At 40.0% G+C, this 17024-nt stretch overlaps 1 protein-coding gene across 1 annotated transcript in view; it reads right to left on the reverse strand.

Annotated features, from left to right (window-relative positions):
* The window catches only part of ITK (IL2 inducible T cell kinase), a 1334312-nt gene that overhangs the window by 129465 nt on the left and 1187823 nt on the right, over positions 1-17024 (reverse strand). The window contains exon 11 of the mRNA XM_044069337.1: positions 14816-14890. Coding sequence (XP_043925272.1) covers positions 14816-14890 — 75 coding nt within the window. The remainder of the gene's footprint in view (positions 1-14815; positions 14891-17024) is intronic.

A 17024-nucleotide genomic window follows, 5' to 3' on the forward strand; every position in this document is an offset into this window, starting at 1 on the left:
ATGGCTACATCTCATGGAGCCTCTACCTCTAAGCCCATAAGGCAAGTCACCACACAATCCAACATTCTAGTCATTAGAGACTCCATTGTGAGACACGCTGATGTCCTTCTCACCAGGCTGAGTAAGGAGAAATTTACAGTCAGTTGCTTATCAAGGGCTAGAATCCGCCACATTAGGCATGCACTCAGGTCATTGGGTCACAATTACCAATTAGACTCAGTCATAGTCCATGTGGGAGTAAATGACCTGAGATGTACCTTCCTATGACTATATGAAAAGAGACATCATAGAGCTCTCGAAATATGTGTCTCAGGCTGGTATGTGTCAAGATCATACCCTTTCTACACAAGTGTTTCGTAAATACCCCCAGTAAAATAGCTTACTGGAAGCAACTAGTTTACATCCCCATCACATCATTAGAAATATACCCAAATCCCAGTTTTTGAGAGTGAGGAGAATCTGTTCAGATCAAGGTACCTACGAACATCATCAACAGGACCTCATACATAGGTTCTGTAATCGAGGATACAAACCAGGGTATGTTAGTACAGCTAGTAATTGGGCTATGGAACAAGAGAGAGACAAATGATTGGAATATCAGGTGAAATCAGGTACAGAGGTGGAGGTGATTAGGTCTGTGACAACTTATGGCAGGAACATCAATGCTATTAAGAATGTACTGCTGAAATATTTCTACTTGATGTGAAAAATTCCTTATGAATCTTACTGTGCCACATTATTATTGTTGCTTTTTCAAGTGTAAATATTTTTACTGTTGCTTTTTCAAGTGTAAATACTTTTAGTATGTTATAATTACTTGTTGTATTTTTTTATCAATCCTTTCATTTACCATGTAATGATATTTTTAATTTTTCTATCTTGCTGGAACTTTTCTCCCCGGGCCTCTACTGAAAATGGAAATATATCCAGCTAGACTAGCCCGGTTAACAAATGTAAAATAAATAAATAAATAAATAATTGGAACATTCTTTTGTCTAATCAAGAGTTAGCTAAGATATTAACTCCAGAGTGTTTATTTTCATACTGTAGAGGCCGTAATTTGGGCTCATACTTTAATCACTTCAAAACTGGGTATACAGGAACAGGTTTTGGTCAACAACTTACGTTAACAGGGGACAAATTGATTGGGTCTTTTCCTTGTGGGCACTGCTCATTTTATACACACATGCTTAAAACTAAAGAATATTCTAGTAGAAACACTACCAGGGTATATCAGATAAAATGTTTTGGTAATTGTGGCACAGATTGGGTGGTCTATTTGGCCACATGTTCCTGTTCCGCTTTTTACATGGGACAGACGTCCAGGCCACTCAGGATTAGAATGTTGGAACATCTCAGTGACATGAGAAATCAGCGTTTGACAAATGCTTTATATAAACATGCTCTAAATCACAAAACAGCCAAATTTCATTTTACTAACATTGATAAAATATGGGGGGATAGAGCCAGGAAAATGGGATGGCACAGTATATTAAATAATAAAGAGAGGGCTAGGATTATTAAATTAGAGGGTTTGTTTTCCCCTGGTTTGAATGACCATCTTTGAATGCTTTTTTTGTATGTAGATTGAGTATACCTCCTGTTATTATACTGTGCCTTTAAATACTGGTTTATCTGCTTAATTGATTTATTTAGAATACTATTTAAGTATTCTCTGAATGTCACTAGTGTATCACTGAAGAAGGCCTTGGGGCCGAAACCAGTCTGATTTTTTTGGTTTTGCATTTATGTATTAAAATATATATTATTTATTTTCACTCTTTGGTGCTGGCCTCATTTTGAGTTTTACATTGGTCTTTTGGTCTTTTGCATCTGCCTTACATGCGAGTACGTTGTGTGCAGAATTTAGGCTGGTATGAGCCTAGCATTTTACCTTCTGCAAGGATGATGCCACAATATGAACAAAAGATGATTGACTTTAATAATTGACTTAGTTTCTGGTGTCATTCAAAGGGGGTGCAATATTTGTCAGCATGGAAGGAGATGATCAACAGATCATGCTGCTTTGCCAGGGATGGTCTGCACCTCTCCCCTCTAGGCTTTCAAATATCAGCTAAAACATTGACTTCTTCCCCCATAGTGCCTTTTTTAGGCAATGCCAAATTGAAAGTGCTTCTGGCATAGCAAATCAAAACCAAGAAAATCTAAAGGTATTACTGCTCAATGCTAGGAGCCTAAACAAAAAACTCCACTCCCTGTAAGCTCTCTTTACCCTAGAGAATGCTGATGTCTGTGCAGTCTCTGAGATGTGGTTTAACGCCGCTGACAGCACACCAGCAGTGCAGGATTATAATGCCTTCCACACATTTAGACCAGCTACTTCACAGGCAGGGACTAAAGGTGGAGTTGTCTCTATTTACATCAAAAATAAATATACTTCAAGGCTGGTCAAACAGAACAATGCACTTAAGTTGCTCCATGTTCAAATCACCATAGGTAAAATCCAGTACCACTTCCTAGCAAGCTCTATGACCCAGGAAACTCATATCGTGTATTTAAACTTATTAGAAACACTAACCATCCAACCCAATACCACATTCATGGGTGACTTTAATTACCCCACTCTTAACTGGGAATCCTATACAACATTAAACATACATGCACAGAGATTCCTGGATTTTGTAAGTACAAACTCCCTGGACCAGACAGTCGATACACCAACCGGGGTGCAACCATACTGGATCTGGTCCTCACTAATATGGGAGAGTGCTGCACACCTCCTACTGTAATGCCTTCCCTGGTAAAGTCAGACACAAAATGGACTCCTTTGAAGTAAAAATAAAATCTGGATCCCTAGCTAAAATGGGAATATTCAGGAACTATTCTAAGGCTAACTTCCTGCTATTAAGTGAGAGCCTGGCAAAATGTCAAGCCCATATAAACCCTGAGAACACTTCTTCTGTGCAAAAGTGTTCACAGAATCCCTGTACAAGTATGTTAATAGCTGCATAGAGGCAGCTGTACTCACCAGGAAGAAGTATAGAACTAACTGAAAAAACAAGCTACCCTGGAGGAATCACAAAATCAGTCAGCTGTGTAACAGGATGAAGAAAATCATGGCAAAAATTAGGAGGTGCAACACCCAGCAGGATAAAAGCACTCTCATTAAACTAAACAAACAACTCAGAGGACAAATAAAGTCTACCAAAGCCAAATTTGAGGTAAGTTTGGCCTCCCAGACCAAGGACAACAACAAGGCATTATTTAGCTATGTCCGCATCCTCAAAGGCAATACACAATTGTGTGCAGAGCTCATTGTAAATGGAGCCACCTATACTAAGCCAGAAGATATAGCAAACCTATTGGTCGATAAATTCACCTCCAACTTTACTCCTCTCTCCTCTTCAACCTTCCCTTAGGAAATATCATTAAATATAGCTCCCACTACTATCATTAGGGAGCAGGTCCTTAATGATCTCTCTAAGACCAAGAACACTGCATCAATCGGCCCAGACAATATCCAAGGATGCCTTCTAAACAGCATAAAACATGACCTATCAGGACCTCTGGAATTACTATTTAACTGTAGCCTCCAAACAGGCTTCATGCCTCATGAATGGAGAAAGGCAACAATCATCCCTCTGCACAAAGGTGGGCCATCTACAGACCCTGGGAACTACAGACCCATAAGTCTCACTAGTCTTATATGTAAAACCATGGAAAGAATTATCATGGAGATGATCAACAGAGATATAGTAAACCTCCAGACACTGGACCCAACCCAGTCTGGTTTTGTCAAGGGCAGATCATGCCTACACAACCTGGTGGACATCTTTGAGAACATCACTAAAGCAATGGATGAAATCAAAATCATTCACACTGCCTACCTTGACCTGGCCAAGGCATTTGACACAATATCCCACTTGGGCATTGCTGACAAACTCAATAGGTTAGGTACAAATCCATATGTCAGCCGGTGGATAGAAAAACTGGGTCACAGTCAGAACCCAGGATGTTAGAATTGGGGAGTCCACCTCTACAAAGAGGTGAGTCATAAGTAGCATCCTTCTGGGATCAGTCCTTGGATCGCTCCTTTTTGGCATTTACTTCTCAGAAGTCAAGGCAAATGTCAATGGTCTCTGGCTGACTAAATTTGCAGATAATTGCAAATTAGGAGCTGTCATTGAATCTCACACTGACACAAATGTTCTCCAGGAAGGGCTGACACAGACAAACAACTGATGTCAGATTCATGGACTAAAACTAAATGCCTAGAAATGCATAATAGCATCCTTTAGGAAATCATCCATCCCTGGTAACTATCATATTTACAACACACCCCTTAGAGCTGACCCAGGGACTTAGGAACACACATAGATAGTAATCTAGCCTTTGATCATCACGTGTCTACAGTGGTGAGAAAATCATTCTGTGCTGTGCAACTTATAAGCAAATGTATGGCATCTAAGTCCAAGGAGGTCATTGTTCCACTGTATTCAGCATTCATCAGACCTAACACTGAGTACAATGCCTCCTTTGGTATGTACCTAACCAGCCATATCCAACAACTGGAACGTCCACAGAGGTTCCTCATTAAAAGAATACAGGGTATAAGTAATATGTTCTATGCAGACCGCTTCAAGGCCCTATCCCTGCATCTGTCTCCTACAGGCTGTTGAGGAGAGATCTATGCCTGGCATACACAGCATTGTCAGACCCCACTCTGATGGACCTCCTGCATATCCACAAAACAAACAGTACCAGAATTACCAGTTCTAAAGACTTAAACCTTGCTTGTGATATAAATAGGACCTGCTGGAGAGATGTATCCCAGAGACTTCCCCATCTATGGAACAGGTTCCCCATGCATGTGAAACAGAGCTCCTCGCTAATCCAATGCAAGTGCAACTTGGACAATTGGATGGGAAAACAGAAATTCATCCCTGGTTTGGCACCTATGTCTCTTATGGAAACAGGTAACCTGTAAATGGTTCATCTCCCAGGCCCATGCTTACACTTAACAAGGGTATCAGAACTTGTCATGAATTTGGGATGCATGGCTAGGCTTAAAAAGGCCCTTGTGGTCAATAGATGTACATGCACTCACACACATGCACATGCACACACACAGGGAGCTAGCTGTCATTTCCCAGAAATACACCAGGATTCTTGTTGTTTACTAACAAAGGGTTTTTATGTTTGTTAATGATATGTCTTCTTGCATAGCCTTGTCGATGTCATGTCTTGCTATTTAGCTCCTGGCAAACATGTATATGCTGTGATAGTAGTAAAGAATGTTTAATGTCCTCATAAGCAGTAGACCTATGTAGCCTCTTAGGTGTTGTTTTTTATGGTTGACTAACCACGAGCATGTACATGTAATATTAGAAGCAAAGGGTTGTCTCCCTCACAGAAGTTTAAGTTTCTGTAATGAGAGTCCCAAAACATTGAATATTTAAGTGCAATTTAACTCACGCAACAATAAACTTCATAAGCTACTGTTACAGGGGGACAAGCCACCCTGCACCTCCAGCCCCACTACTTATATGTACTAATTCTGAGACCACTGTACCTCAGAGAAGAGGAAATACGTCAATAAAGTGAAATTTCAGACTTGGTATATATTTCCCTTTAATCACATTTAAATTATTGCAGTCCAAACAATCACAGCTACAGTTCTTGAACATACAACAGTAATTCCTAAGAGTTTTTAATGTCATTATGAGCAGTAGTCTAATGTAGCCTTGTGTGTTGCGTGTTTTGTTATTCACTTTCTCACAAACAGGTGCATATTTCAGTTGGCTATACCTATCTCTCTCTCTCTCTAACTCTCTCACAGCAACAAAAATGTCATACTTTGTAGCAGCAGTTTACAAAATGCAATAGTATTTCTCTGACATGTTTAGAAGGGTACCAGTGCCAGATGTCTGGTTAGAGCTGAACAAGTTGCACAGGATAAAATACTTTTTGCTGCATGGAAATAAAGGCAGCGACATTTTGTTATAGCACTGGCTATGAAAAATGTCATAGTTTTGCTCATGACTTGTATAATGACTTTGCTGTCCAGGGCATACTTTCACAGCTAGCAGCATTGTGGGAATAAGCTATGAAAGTATGCCATTATGTGTGATTTTAGATGAATGCTACTAAATATATAATATTTTTTTAATTGTACTTTGTGAAACATGGTGTATTTAGCGCAGCTGCAGAGATATAAGAATTTATATGTTAGATTATAAAATAAAACTATTTTCCTGTAGATAAGTGAGGAAAGAGAGTACAAGAGCTGTTTTTCTCTAAGCAAGTGAGAAAAGTAAGTGCAAAAACTGTTTTCCTCTAGGTAATGAAGAAGGTTTAGTGCTATAGTAATTAGTAGTTTATTTAGTGCTTACAACAAGTTCTGAACAAGTGCTGAACACGAATAAGCAAATTCAAGTACTAAACCTAAGAATCTGTATCTGCACTAGACTAGTTACAGGAAAGAAACAAGTGCAAATGCAGGCTTTCAAATCAGAAAGTTGAGAGAGATGGAAAAGATTGCCCAGATGGCCAATAACTACAATTTCTGGACCAGAACCACTTCTTATGTGGTAGACAGGTTACCTAGTGCTTACCACTCCCACTAACAAGCTAGAAGGCTTTCCTCCAACACAGAAAGGCTTGGGGGGCTCAGAAGCTTACATACAGTCCTAGATACAGCAAATATGAAGCTGGACTACACTAGTGACAGGAAAGGTAGGAAACAGGCTTACAGTTTTTTTTTTCCACAACAAGTGCAGATATGACTCTGTCATTGCCCATGTTGGTGTGGACGACCTGGGGCGTGCCTCCCTGGACTACATGGGAGAGACATGGAGGAGCTCTCCGATCCTGTGGCCCAGGCAGGTGTGATCCTGGTCCTGAGTGGCATTCTGCCATCGCCCAGAGTGATGCCGCAGTACAAGGACAAAATGATTGACTTCAACAATTGGCTGAGCTTATGGTGTCATTCTAGGGGGATCCAGTATCTGTCTGCTTGGGATGACATGGTCGACAGGCCACGATGCTTTGCCAGAGATGGCCCGCACCTGTCACCCCAGGGATTCCAGATACTGGCTAAGGCTCTTGACGCCCCTATAGTGCCTTTTTTAGGCAAGGTTCAAATGACAAATTCACCACTGTAATAGGAACAGGCAAGAAAAAACTGAGGGTAATGCTACTCAATGCTAGAAGTCCAAATCTCAAAATGTACTCACTCGAAGCACTCCTTAAAATAGAGAACATAGATGTCTATGCAGTGACTGAGACCTGGTTCAAGGCTCCAGAGAGCACCCCTACACTACCAGGCTAGAACTCATACCACACTTTTCAGCCATGTAACCCGGACTGGAACACCAAAGGCAGAGGTGTGTCCATATTCATTAAGGATATCCACAACTCCAGGCTAGTTGCTCAGCATAATGCATCCAAGGTTATCCAAGTGCAACTAACTCTGGGCAAAACTGCAATCCAAACTGTAGCTTGCTCCAGATACCCCACCATGCACTAAGATTCCCACTCCTCTTTTCTTGATGTACTGGAAAATATTAGGGTTCAACCAAGCACCTTAAGAATGGGCGATTTCAACTACCCCACCATTAACTGGGAAAACTACTCGTGTACCAACTCCTTCACACAATGCTTTCTGGAATTCATAAACTCCAATGCCCTGGATCAACTTATCCACACCCCCACCAGGGGCAACAATATCCTAGACCTAGTCATTATCAACATGAGTGACTGGTGTTCCACACCTGAAGTCAACTCCTTGTTGGTCCGATCCGACCATAAGCTAATCACCCTTGATATCCACATCCTGCCCCCACCTCCATTAAGGAAACCACGGTAAAAATTTTCTCCAAAGCCAACTTCATGCTTCTTAAGACAGAAGTGGTGAACTTCATGACACCCATGCAGATGGACAATACAGTTACGACTGCTGAATCCTACACAAATGCACTGTAGAAGCACTTACATGAGTGCATGAATCGTGTTATCCCAAACAGAACCAAGAAGCTATCCTCCAAAAAAAGGAAGCCAATCTGGTGGTCCCCTGCCATAAACAAACTGTACAACAGAAGGAAGAAATTGTTGCAAAAGAGAGTAAAATCCCATGAGTGGAGGAGCTCCCTGGTCAGCCTCAGTAAGTAGTTGAGATCCCTTATAAGATCCTCCAAAGCTAGCTATGAAAACAAAATCGCCACTGATTCTAAGGACAACCGCAAAACATTCTATAGCCATGTCAAGAATCTCAATGGCAACACCCAGATCTGCTCTGAGTTACAGCACAATGGCATGAAAATTGCAGAACCAACGGATATTGCCAACATCCTGGCAGATAGGTTCAGTGCTAAGTATACCCCCCACCCCCTAAAGGGCCCATATCTATACAGGAAGAATGCGGAGTCCCTGTAATCACAACTACGCAGGTAAAAGCTGCACTCTCTAAAGCCAAAAATACAGCATCCATGGAACCAGACAACATCCCAGGCTATATTTTACACAAACTTCAGAATGAACTGGCTCCCCACCTAAGCACCATGTTCAGTCATAGCCTCACATCAGGCTTTGTGCCCACTGAATGGTGTACAGCAACAGTTATCCCACTCCACAAAGGGGGAGCAACCACTGATCCCGGGAACTATCACCCTGTTTAGCCTGACGAGCCTGGTCTGCAAGGCCATGGAACGTATCATCATGAAGCTCATAAACAAAAACATTGGTAACCTCCAAACTCTGGATCCCACCCAGTTTGGGTTTGTGAAAGGCAGATCATGCCTCCTGAACCTGATCGACTTCTTTGAGGCAGTCACCAAAGCTGTAGATGGGGGTAAGGTGGTTCACACAGCCTATCTTGACCTCGCCAAGGCTTTCAACACCATCCCCCATTCTGGAATTATAGCTAAACTCACTAAACTAGGTATAAATCCCTATGTCAAAAGATGGGTTGCCAACTGGCTCACTGACAGAACCCACACTGTAAAAGTTGCGTACTCCAAATCTGACCTCAAACCAGTGACAAATGGAGTACCACAGGGTTCAGTCCTGGGACCTCTTCTGTTTGGTATCTACATCTCTGAAGTACAGGCTAACACAGAAGGCCTCTGGCTAACGAAGTTTACAGATGACTGCAAACTAGGAACCATAGTTGAGTCCCCAAATGATGTGGAAATCCTACAGAAGGGCCTCGCTGAGACAGATGCCTGGTGTCAGAGCCATGGCCTCAGGCCCAATGCCAAAACGTGCATTGTCATCCCCTTTGGTAAAAACTCTGTACCCATGAACTACTACATAGACAGCAGTCTACTTAACACCGAATGTGTGATAAGAGACCTTGGGACCCAGGCTTTCAGTAGTCTGTCCATTGATAGTCACATCGCCACAGTAGTCAGGAAGTCCTTCTACATGGCACACCTCATCATAAAAGGGTTCTCATCTGGGAAAAAAGAGGTCATTGTTCCCATCTACTCGACACTCATTAGACCCATTATAAAGTATAACATCCCTTTTGGAATGTACCTCACAAGACATCTGCAGCAGCTGGAAAGGCCACAGAAGTACCTCACAAAGAGGATTACTGGCCTCAAACAGATGCCCTACACTGACCATCTCAAAAAACTCCAGCTTTACTCCGTAGCATATTGCCTACTCCGAGGTGATTTCTGCCTAATATATAAAGCTATGTCAAACCCAGAGCTGTTGGACATGCTACACCTAAAGAAATCCCAATCCCTCTGAGCTACACGCTCTAGGGACCTAAACCTTGTCACCACAATAAACAGGACATGTTGGAGGGATAGATTCCTGTCCCAGAGACTTCCCATACTCTGGATCAGGCTACTCATCTATGTCAAGCAAAGTTCTTCATTAGCACTCTTCAAGAAAAATCTTGATGAGTGGATGGGAAATAGGAAATACACCCCAGGGATCACTTCTGTGTCTGCTCGACAGTGGCACAGGAAAATAACTTTCTTGGGTGGCGTAAGCCAGGGAACCTTGTTGGCTAGGCTTACATAGGCCCTTGGGCCGATAGCCTAGTACCTACCTATGAACCTATGAACCTATATGGTAAATCTAATATTTGTCTTAATATCTTAGTATGTGAGCATGGAAACATGATGGATGAGGTTACTATTCCAAAGCTGACATCAATGCAGACAAAACTGCCCTGATACATGACCTGACCTCTACCTAGCATAACTGCAGAGATATTGCTGCATAAGTTAATTTGACTATTAGTACTACACTCATTCAGCCATCTATGACTTTTTGCTTGAGACATTTTTTGTACAAAGATTTTAAATTGCTCTCAGTTTCACCACAGTGTGTTGCCTTTTGTGAGCTGGCTGAATGTTATTTGTTTTTCCCCCTTTTCTCTAATGTGGTGCAACTGTGAATTTGCTATGTTTCCTATATCAAAATTATTGACACACGTATGAAAAAAATCATACTTCTGTAAGGGAGTATGCCAACATAATAAATTAGGTATCTTTTTGAATATGTCATCTGTACAGACAAAGTTTACGTAATATTTGATCTGTAGCTAGCCCACTTGCAGAGATATAGGTCAGGATTCATAAATATTCTCTCCACCCATACTAATTGGTCATTGCAGGTTGGTCAAATAGTGGACAGAGAGAATCTCTGATTCAAAGACATGGTAAAGCTTCACAAAGAAACACTTTAACAGTGGCTCATTACCGTGTCTCTGAATCAAACACCGTGCTGTTATATCTGACTGCACTTCTGTTCTAACAGCCCACACATTACAGTAGCATAAGCAGACCAGTATACACACACACACACACACACACACACACACACACACACACACACACACACACACACACACACACACACACACTCCAACTCTCAGACTTTTAGCACAAAAAATCTGGACAAAGCCAAAAATAATGGTTGGAGTACAAACCCCAAAATTGGGGATAGATTTTAAGTATCGCTCTTATAAACCTAGAAACTTGCTAGAAAAACATGTTTGTGTTAGCATGCATTTTCTGAAGGATATTAAGTCTGAAACTCAAATGACTGTCATTATTTAGTGATTTTAATTCCTGATGATTTGCCAGAAAAACACAAAGTTTATGAAGAATTGACCAAATAAATGAGGCAACAATTTGGGCATTCTATGAAAATCTGGACAGCTGAGAGGTATCACACACACACACACACACACACACACACACACACACACACACACACACACACACACACACACACACACACACTCAACAAATCTCCATAAAAGCCCCCCCAAACTTGCTGATACTCATGGAAATACTTATCTACGTAACCACATATCCCCGTATTCCAACACATATACAGAATTAGCGTCCCTTATCTACATCCCATAGTGTGATACTCAGACAGACAAACAGGTACACACACATACCCATTCAGTCACATTTATGGCCCTACAGATGCAGACACACTTGCATACACAGATGCAGACAGACACACACACACATACAAACATGGCTGCACTATATTTATGTGTGCCATGATTATTTCCATATGAGAAAATGAGTGAACACTGTCAAAGGTTGGTTCATAGGTTCATAGATTACTACTAGGCTAACTGCCCTTGTGGGTCATTTTTAAGCCTAGCCAATAACCTCATGTGAGCTGAGAATCAAACCCTGCACCTTGTGTTTGTAAGGTAAAAATGTTAACCATTGTAACAACTCTCCCTAGATTAGTACTAGGCTAACTGCCCTGGCGGGCCATTTTAAGCCTTGCCAACTACCCCATGTGAGAATCAATCCCTGCACTTTGTGATTGCCATGTAAACACTATAACCATTATGCCAACTTCACACTTTTGCCTCTGAACAAAAAAAATAACTCAGCAGATTGATTCTCCAAATCTCTCTACCCAGTTAATAGGGAGCTGCAGCCATTTCCAGGAAAAAACACATGGCTCATTAGCATTAGCTGCTCCTTGGACTGACACATTAGCATGTGGCTTCCTCAGTGAGAACACTCTTTCTGCTCTAGCCACTGCTACAAGTTGACAGTAGTGAAGTGTGCTCTCCGAATCAGAAAGGCTTATTGTGATGTTTAAACTTTCTGAGTTAAGGCTTCCTGGTAAGCTTTTCTAAATCCCAGAGATAATAATTTATGTTTTAGATAAGAAAATCATGATGTTTTTCATATTTGAGTAAACATCTATGCAAGAGAACATGGCTACATGATGGATGAGGTATTCCTTTGAAGCTGTCATTAATCTTAATAAGTAAGATCCACTATATAGCCATTAGCTTATCATAACTACAGAGATATAAAGGTTTGTTTCAAATATGGAAATTATGACATTTTTCATTTTTGTGCCAATATTTTTACAAAAGAACATGACAACATGATTGGCTAGGCATCATTTTGAACATAGCATCAGTCCAGACAAAATTGATCCAATAAATGACCTCTGACTAGCACACCTGTAAACATATAACAGTTATTTATATTTCAGATATGACAATTGTGATATGTGTCATATTTGTGTTAATATATCTGTAAAGGAGCACAGCAGCATATTGGGTAAGGTATCATTTGAAGCTGGCATCAATCCACATAAATTAGGTTTAATACATGACTTCTTTCTAGCACACTTGCAGTGATTGTTTATTTCTATTGGCATGAAAATGTATATTTTCATACTTGGTCCATATCAGCTCTAGAAAGGAACATGGCAATATGATGGCTAGTGCTTCATTTTTGAAGCTCACAGTAGTGCATGCAAATTGTCCACTGATATATGACTTATTTTTATTATAGGTGCAGGGATATAATAGTTTAGTTGTTACACCATGAAGATGTGATTTTGTTTTCATATGTCTGTCATTATCTCATTAAGCAAACATGGCACAATCCTGAAGGTAGTCGTATTTTGATGCTAAAATCCAGACAAACAAGTCAGCTACAAATAGTGTTTATATTGCATGGTCACTGAAATTAAAACCTGTTTTAACAAATGTACAGAAAATGCATAACTTCTGAATTACCAAACATGAACTCACATTTTTGAGTTGTAATGTCAACTGTTATACCATTACAAGATGTATGTTTGCTATTGTTTGTGTTTACTCTTGAATAGCTGTTATGGCTCAAATGTTAAGATGATTTGTTTAAAGTATGGTTTTAGAAATGGATTGTCTGAAAATTATCTAAGGATGCAGCATTGCTCCTATGGGGAAAATTATCAGCCAGCATTCCAAAGCTCCTACTTAATAAATGGCTATGGCTAGTTGCATAAAAATCAGTATTAACACTACACCCAGGAAATAGCCTGGAAAGGGAAATTGCCTAGAAGACTTTACTAACTTAAAATAAAGTTGTTACATGTAAATTTTAGTTAGGTTTTAATGCAAAATGCTAGTGAAATTAATTCTGCTTTTTTGTATTCAGCTTTTTGATATTTACAGCTCTAGTAGGAAAAAATCTTCTGGGAAGAACATCTGAAAATTAATGCTTTAATTAGGAACTGGCTAAAAGGAGAAAATTGTCTTTTTCTAATTTATATCCAACTTCAATGATCCAACAGTATTTCTGCTGACATTTTTATTCTTAGTAATTTTACAAATTGTTACTGCATCTTGAATGTTTAATAATTTAATGTAAACTAGTTTAAAAGAATCAGAATCTGAGTTTGTGAGAAGCATTCTGAGTTCCATTTCTATTATGAAGGATTATTTCCCTTTGGATCATGGGTAAGTGGAAGAAATTATTCCAAATTATATACAAAAGGTTGGCAGAGTCATGTTCATCAAGCAAACTCTTGAGGAGAATATCATTATGTCCACTTTTTGCTTCTGAGTCAGTCATTTTCTCATAGATGTAGTTTCTTTGGAATGCTTGTCAGTTTTGGATATAGCACAAGAAATATTATCCACCCAGGTTGAAATCTTTCTCTCAGATTCCACAATCATAGATACCAGTGCAGCCCAGCACATATAATGTCTGCAATGTTTCTTTAAGTTCATTTAGAGGAAGATTACTAGCAAAGGTACATTTGGAAGTACTTAATTTTCCTATTTCCTATTATGAAGTGTTATGCCTTTCAGGTTTATTTTCTTTATTTTTTTCTCTGGTGTTTAAACTGAAGAAAGTTTTGCCTTTGTATCTTAAGATTTGATCTTATCTCCAGCTTTGCTAAGCGTGTTGGGAAAAGAATAAACTACAGGATGTTTTTCTTACTTGTACAATATTGGAAAAACTAAAATAGCAGTAAATCTCCAAGAAGAAAGAAAGCTAAATAAGTAACAGCAGACTAGTACATTATTTTATCAAGAGTCTTCAGTCAAAAAAAATCACTGAAACTTTATGAAAATCACCTGTAAATCAGGAAGACAACAAGCCACGTGGTGCAGCGGTAGCATTGTCACCTCACAGCAAGAGGTTCTCCCATTCGATTCTCAGCTGGAGCACCTCCTGTGTGGAGTCTGCATGTCCTCCCCATGGTCAAGTGGCATTCAAAAGACATGCGTGAATGGGCGTGCCTTTGTTGAAGGTTGGGCGTCGGGCTGGCACCTTGGCACCATAAAAATCTACTGCCATTCATTAGTGGACCGGAGTTCCGCTGTGGCAACCCCTAACTGGGAAAAACCAAAAGAAGAAGAAGAACAACCTGTAAATCAGGAAGACACTCAAAGCTAACAAACATCTGAGCTACCATAATGGAATTCCATTTTTTTCTCAGTGATGTCTTGTATGTTGTCAGATCACTTGGACTACTGATCCACTCAATTCTGTTATAATATGCATTTATATAATTCAAGCAAGCAGAGTTTTAAGCTTTACTAAACTTAGAAAATTATTCTTACCAAAGGGGAGATTAGTAGGTGTGAGCTGCATGTCTTCTCTGCAGGAGACAGGATATCGGAGTCGTGTGATGAGACCTAAATTGAATAAAAAAAGCATGTCAGACAATCACTATATGTAAACATTACCATAGCAGTACTTTTATGTTTTATTGCTCAGCGTAGAATCTTAAGGCTTATCCCACTGTGCAAAGAAAAGGACTTTATTTCGCTGATCTCACATTCATTTTTGATATTACATGTTTTAATAAACAAATATTTAACATTGCGTTATTTTATGGACTGCAGAAGGACAGATAGGCTAATTTGCTTTGAGGAATGCTGTAATGCTTCACTGTCTCCAAATAATTTATTGGTGATATGTCTGATTAACAAGGGATCAGTGGATGGTAATACTAGAAAGAAATAGAGAGAGAGAGGGAGAGAGTAACTGCTGAGGCAATTAGATTTGTTATACTTCTCGTGCTCATTCTTTCAGTATCTTGAACAAAATCAAACTGTGATTCACACTTACAGCTGTCCCATTTCCTAAGTTATTCTAACCCTAACCTGCAAACATTCACACACACACATGTACACACACACATACACGTGCACACACACACACACGCACGCGCACACACGCGCACACACACATACACTCACAAAAACCATTTACCTATTGTGATACAGCATACATCCAACAAGATGAATGTCCAATATGATGAACGTTTGAACAAATGAGCCTGCAATGAAACTTGCTACAGGATACCTGCTGGAAATGGAAGACCTAAAGGTGCAAATCCCAACAATTCAAAAATTAAATGTCAAGTTTGACAACAACTAAACTGCAAACCTGAATGTTATACTTTTAAGACCTTTTCATAGGATGGCTTTTGCCTCTACCCCTTCAACATGGGGATTATCTCCATAAATTCCTGCTAGTTCTGTATACTGACTTTGAAATCCCTGTACTTTAAAATAGGAGGAATACTCCAATATACTGTGGTCTCATCATACATTCTCACTATTTATACTAAAATTTTCACTGTTCCAGCCCTCTAGGAACAATAAAATTAGTTCACTTAAATGGGTGGACCATACTCAACCTTAATTTGGGTCTGCTATGAAAAACTGCATTTTTTATAATCAACATGTGATAATTTGACCATAAAACTTCTAAACAGAGGTGCAGCTACCTATTTTTGAACCCACGACTGTCCCCCAGTCTGGCAGCCCCTCAACTTTAAGTTGAGGTGTGAATAAAAAAAAAGCTCTTTTCCTTGAACATGAGGAGAGGATCTAAAAAAGGACTTTTCTCCTTTTAAACTGTAGAAAACTGATTGCTACAGCAATGTTTGCCAGGATTTGCTACAGGTTATCAAGTGTTAATAGCTTGTGTTACACTAGCTTGTTTGCCAAAAAAACACATGTTCGAACTCCCACTTGCCCTATCTTCCATTCCTACATAGCCTTACCAACACCTAACTCAATAAAACTATATAGCCTTATCAGAACCTTAACCATAAAACTCCCAAGCAGTTCCCATCCCAAGTCCTCACTCCAGTACCCTAAACCTCCACTCCCCATCCCTAACCCTAAAGTCCTGAATCACTTCCAAAACCTAAAAATCCAACCCCTCTCCCTAAATTTAAATTCCTTAATCAATCCCTGACCCTAAAATTCCCCTCCTGCTCCTTAACCCTAAATATCTCTGACTCTACAGCTTCCTTCCTGCTCCCTAACTCTAAAATCTCCTTCATATTCCCTAAGTCTAAAATCCCTCTCCTACTCCCTCACCATAGCTGGTTCTCCAAACTCATAATCAAATTCAAGCACAAGTGGCTGCCTACATGAGCTACTAGATACTTGAGCCCCTTACTTCAAGACAGTGGTTTTTGAGTGCTTGGGACTCAAGTTCCTGCAATGTTCCCTTTGTGCCACCCAGCGACACTTACTGCATTTCAGTTTGAGTGAAAACAAACATTATTTTCTTCTTTTAAATTGTACCAAGCAGCTGCTACAGTTTATGCCACACAATAAGTGCTACAGCGCTTCAGTTCTGACCTCAACTGTGATACTGGCATTTAATTGCTGGCATGCACCGGACTGATGGGCATATGCTAGTCATACCCCCTAACACTTTGCCCCTGAGGTGGCTGCCCCATTTGCCCCACCCTAGCTATGTTTTTTGCTTCTAAAAACATTGGAAGATCAGTACTAAAACTATCAA

The sequence above is a fragment of the Protopterus annectens genome, chromosome 4.part0 (assembly GCF_019279795.1).
Source record: "Protopterus annectens isolate FY-2018-M chromosome 4.part0, PAN1.0, whole genome shotgun sequence".
Lineage (NCBI taxonomy): Eukaryota > Metazoa > Chordata > Ceratodontiformes > Protopteridae > Protopterus > Protopterus annectens.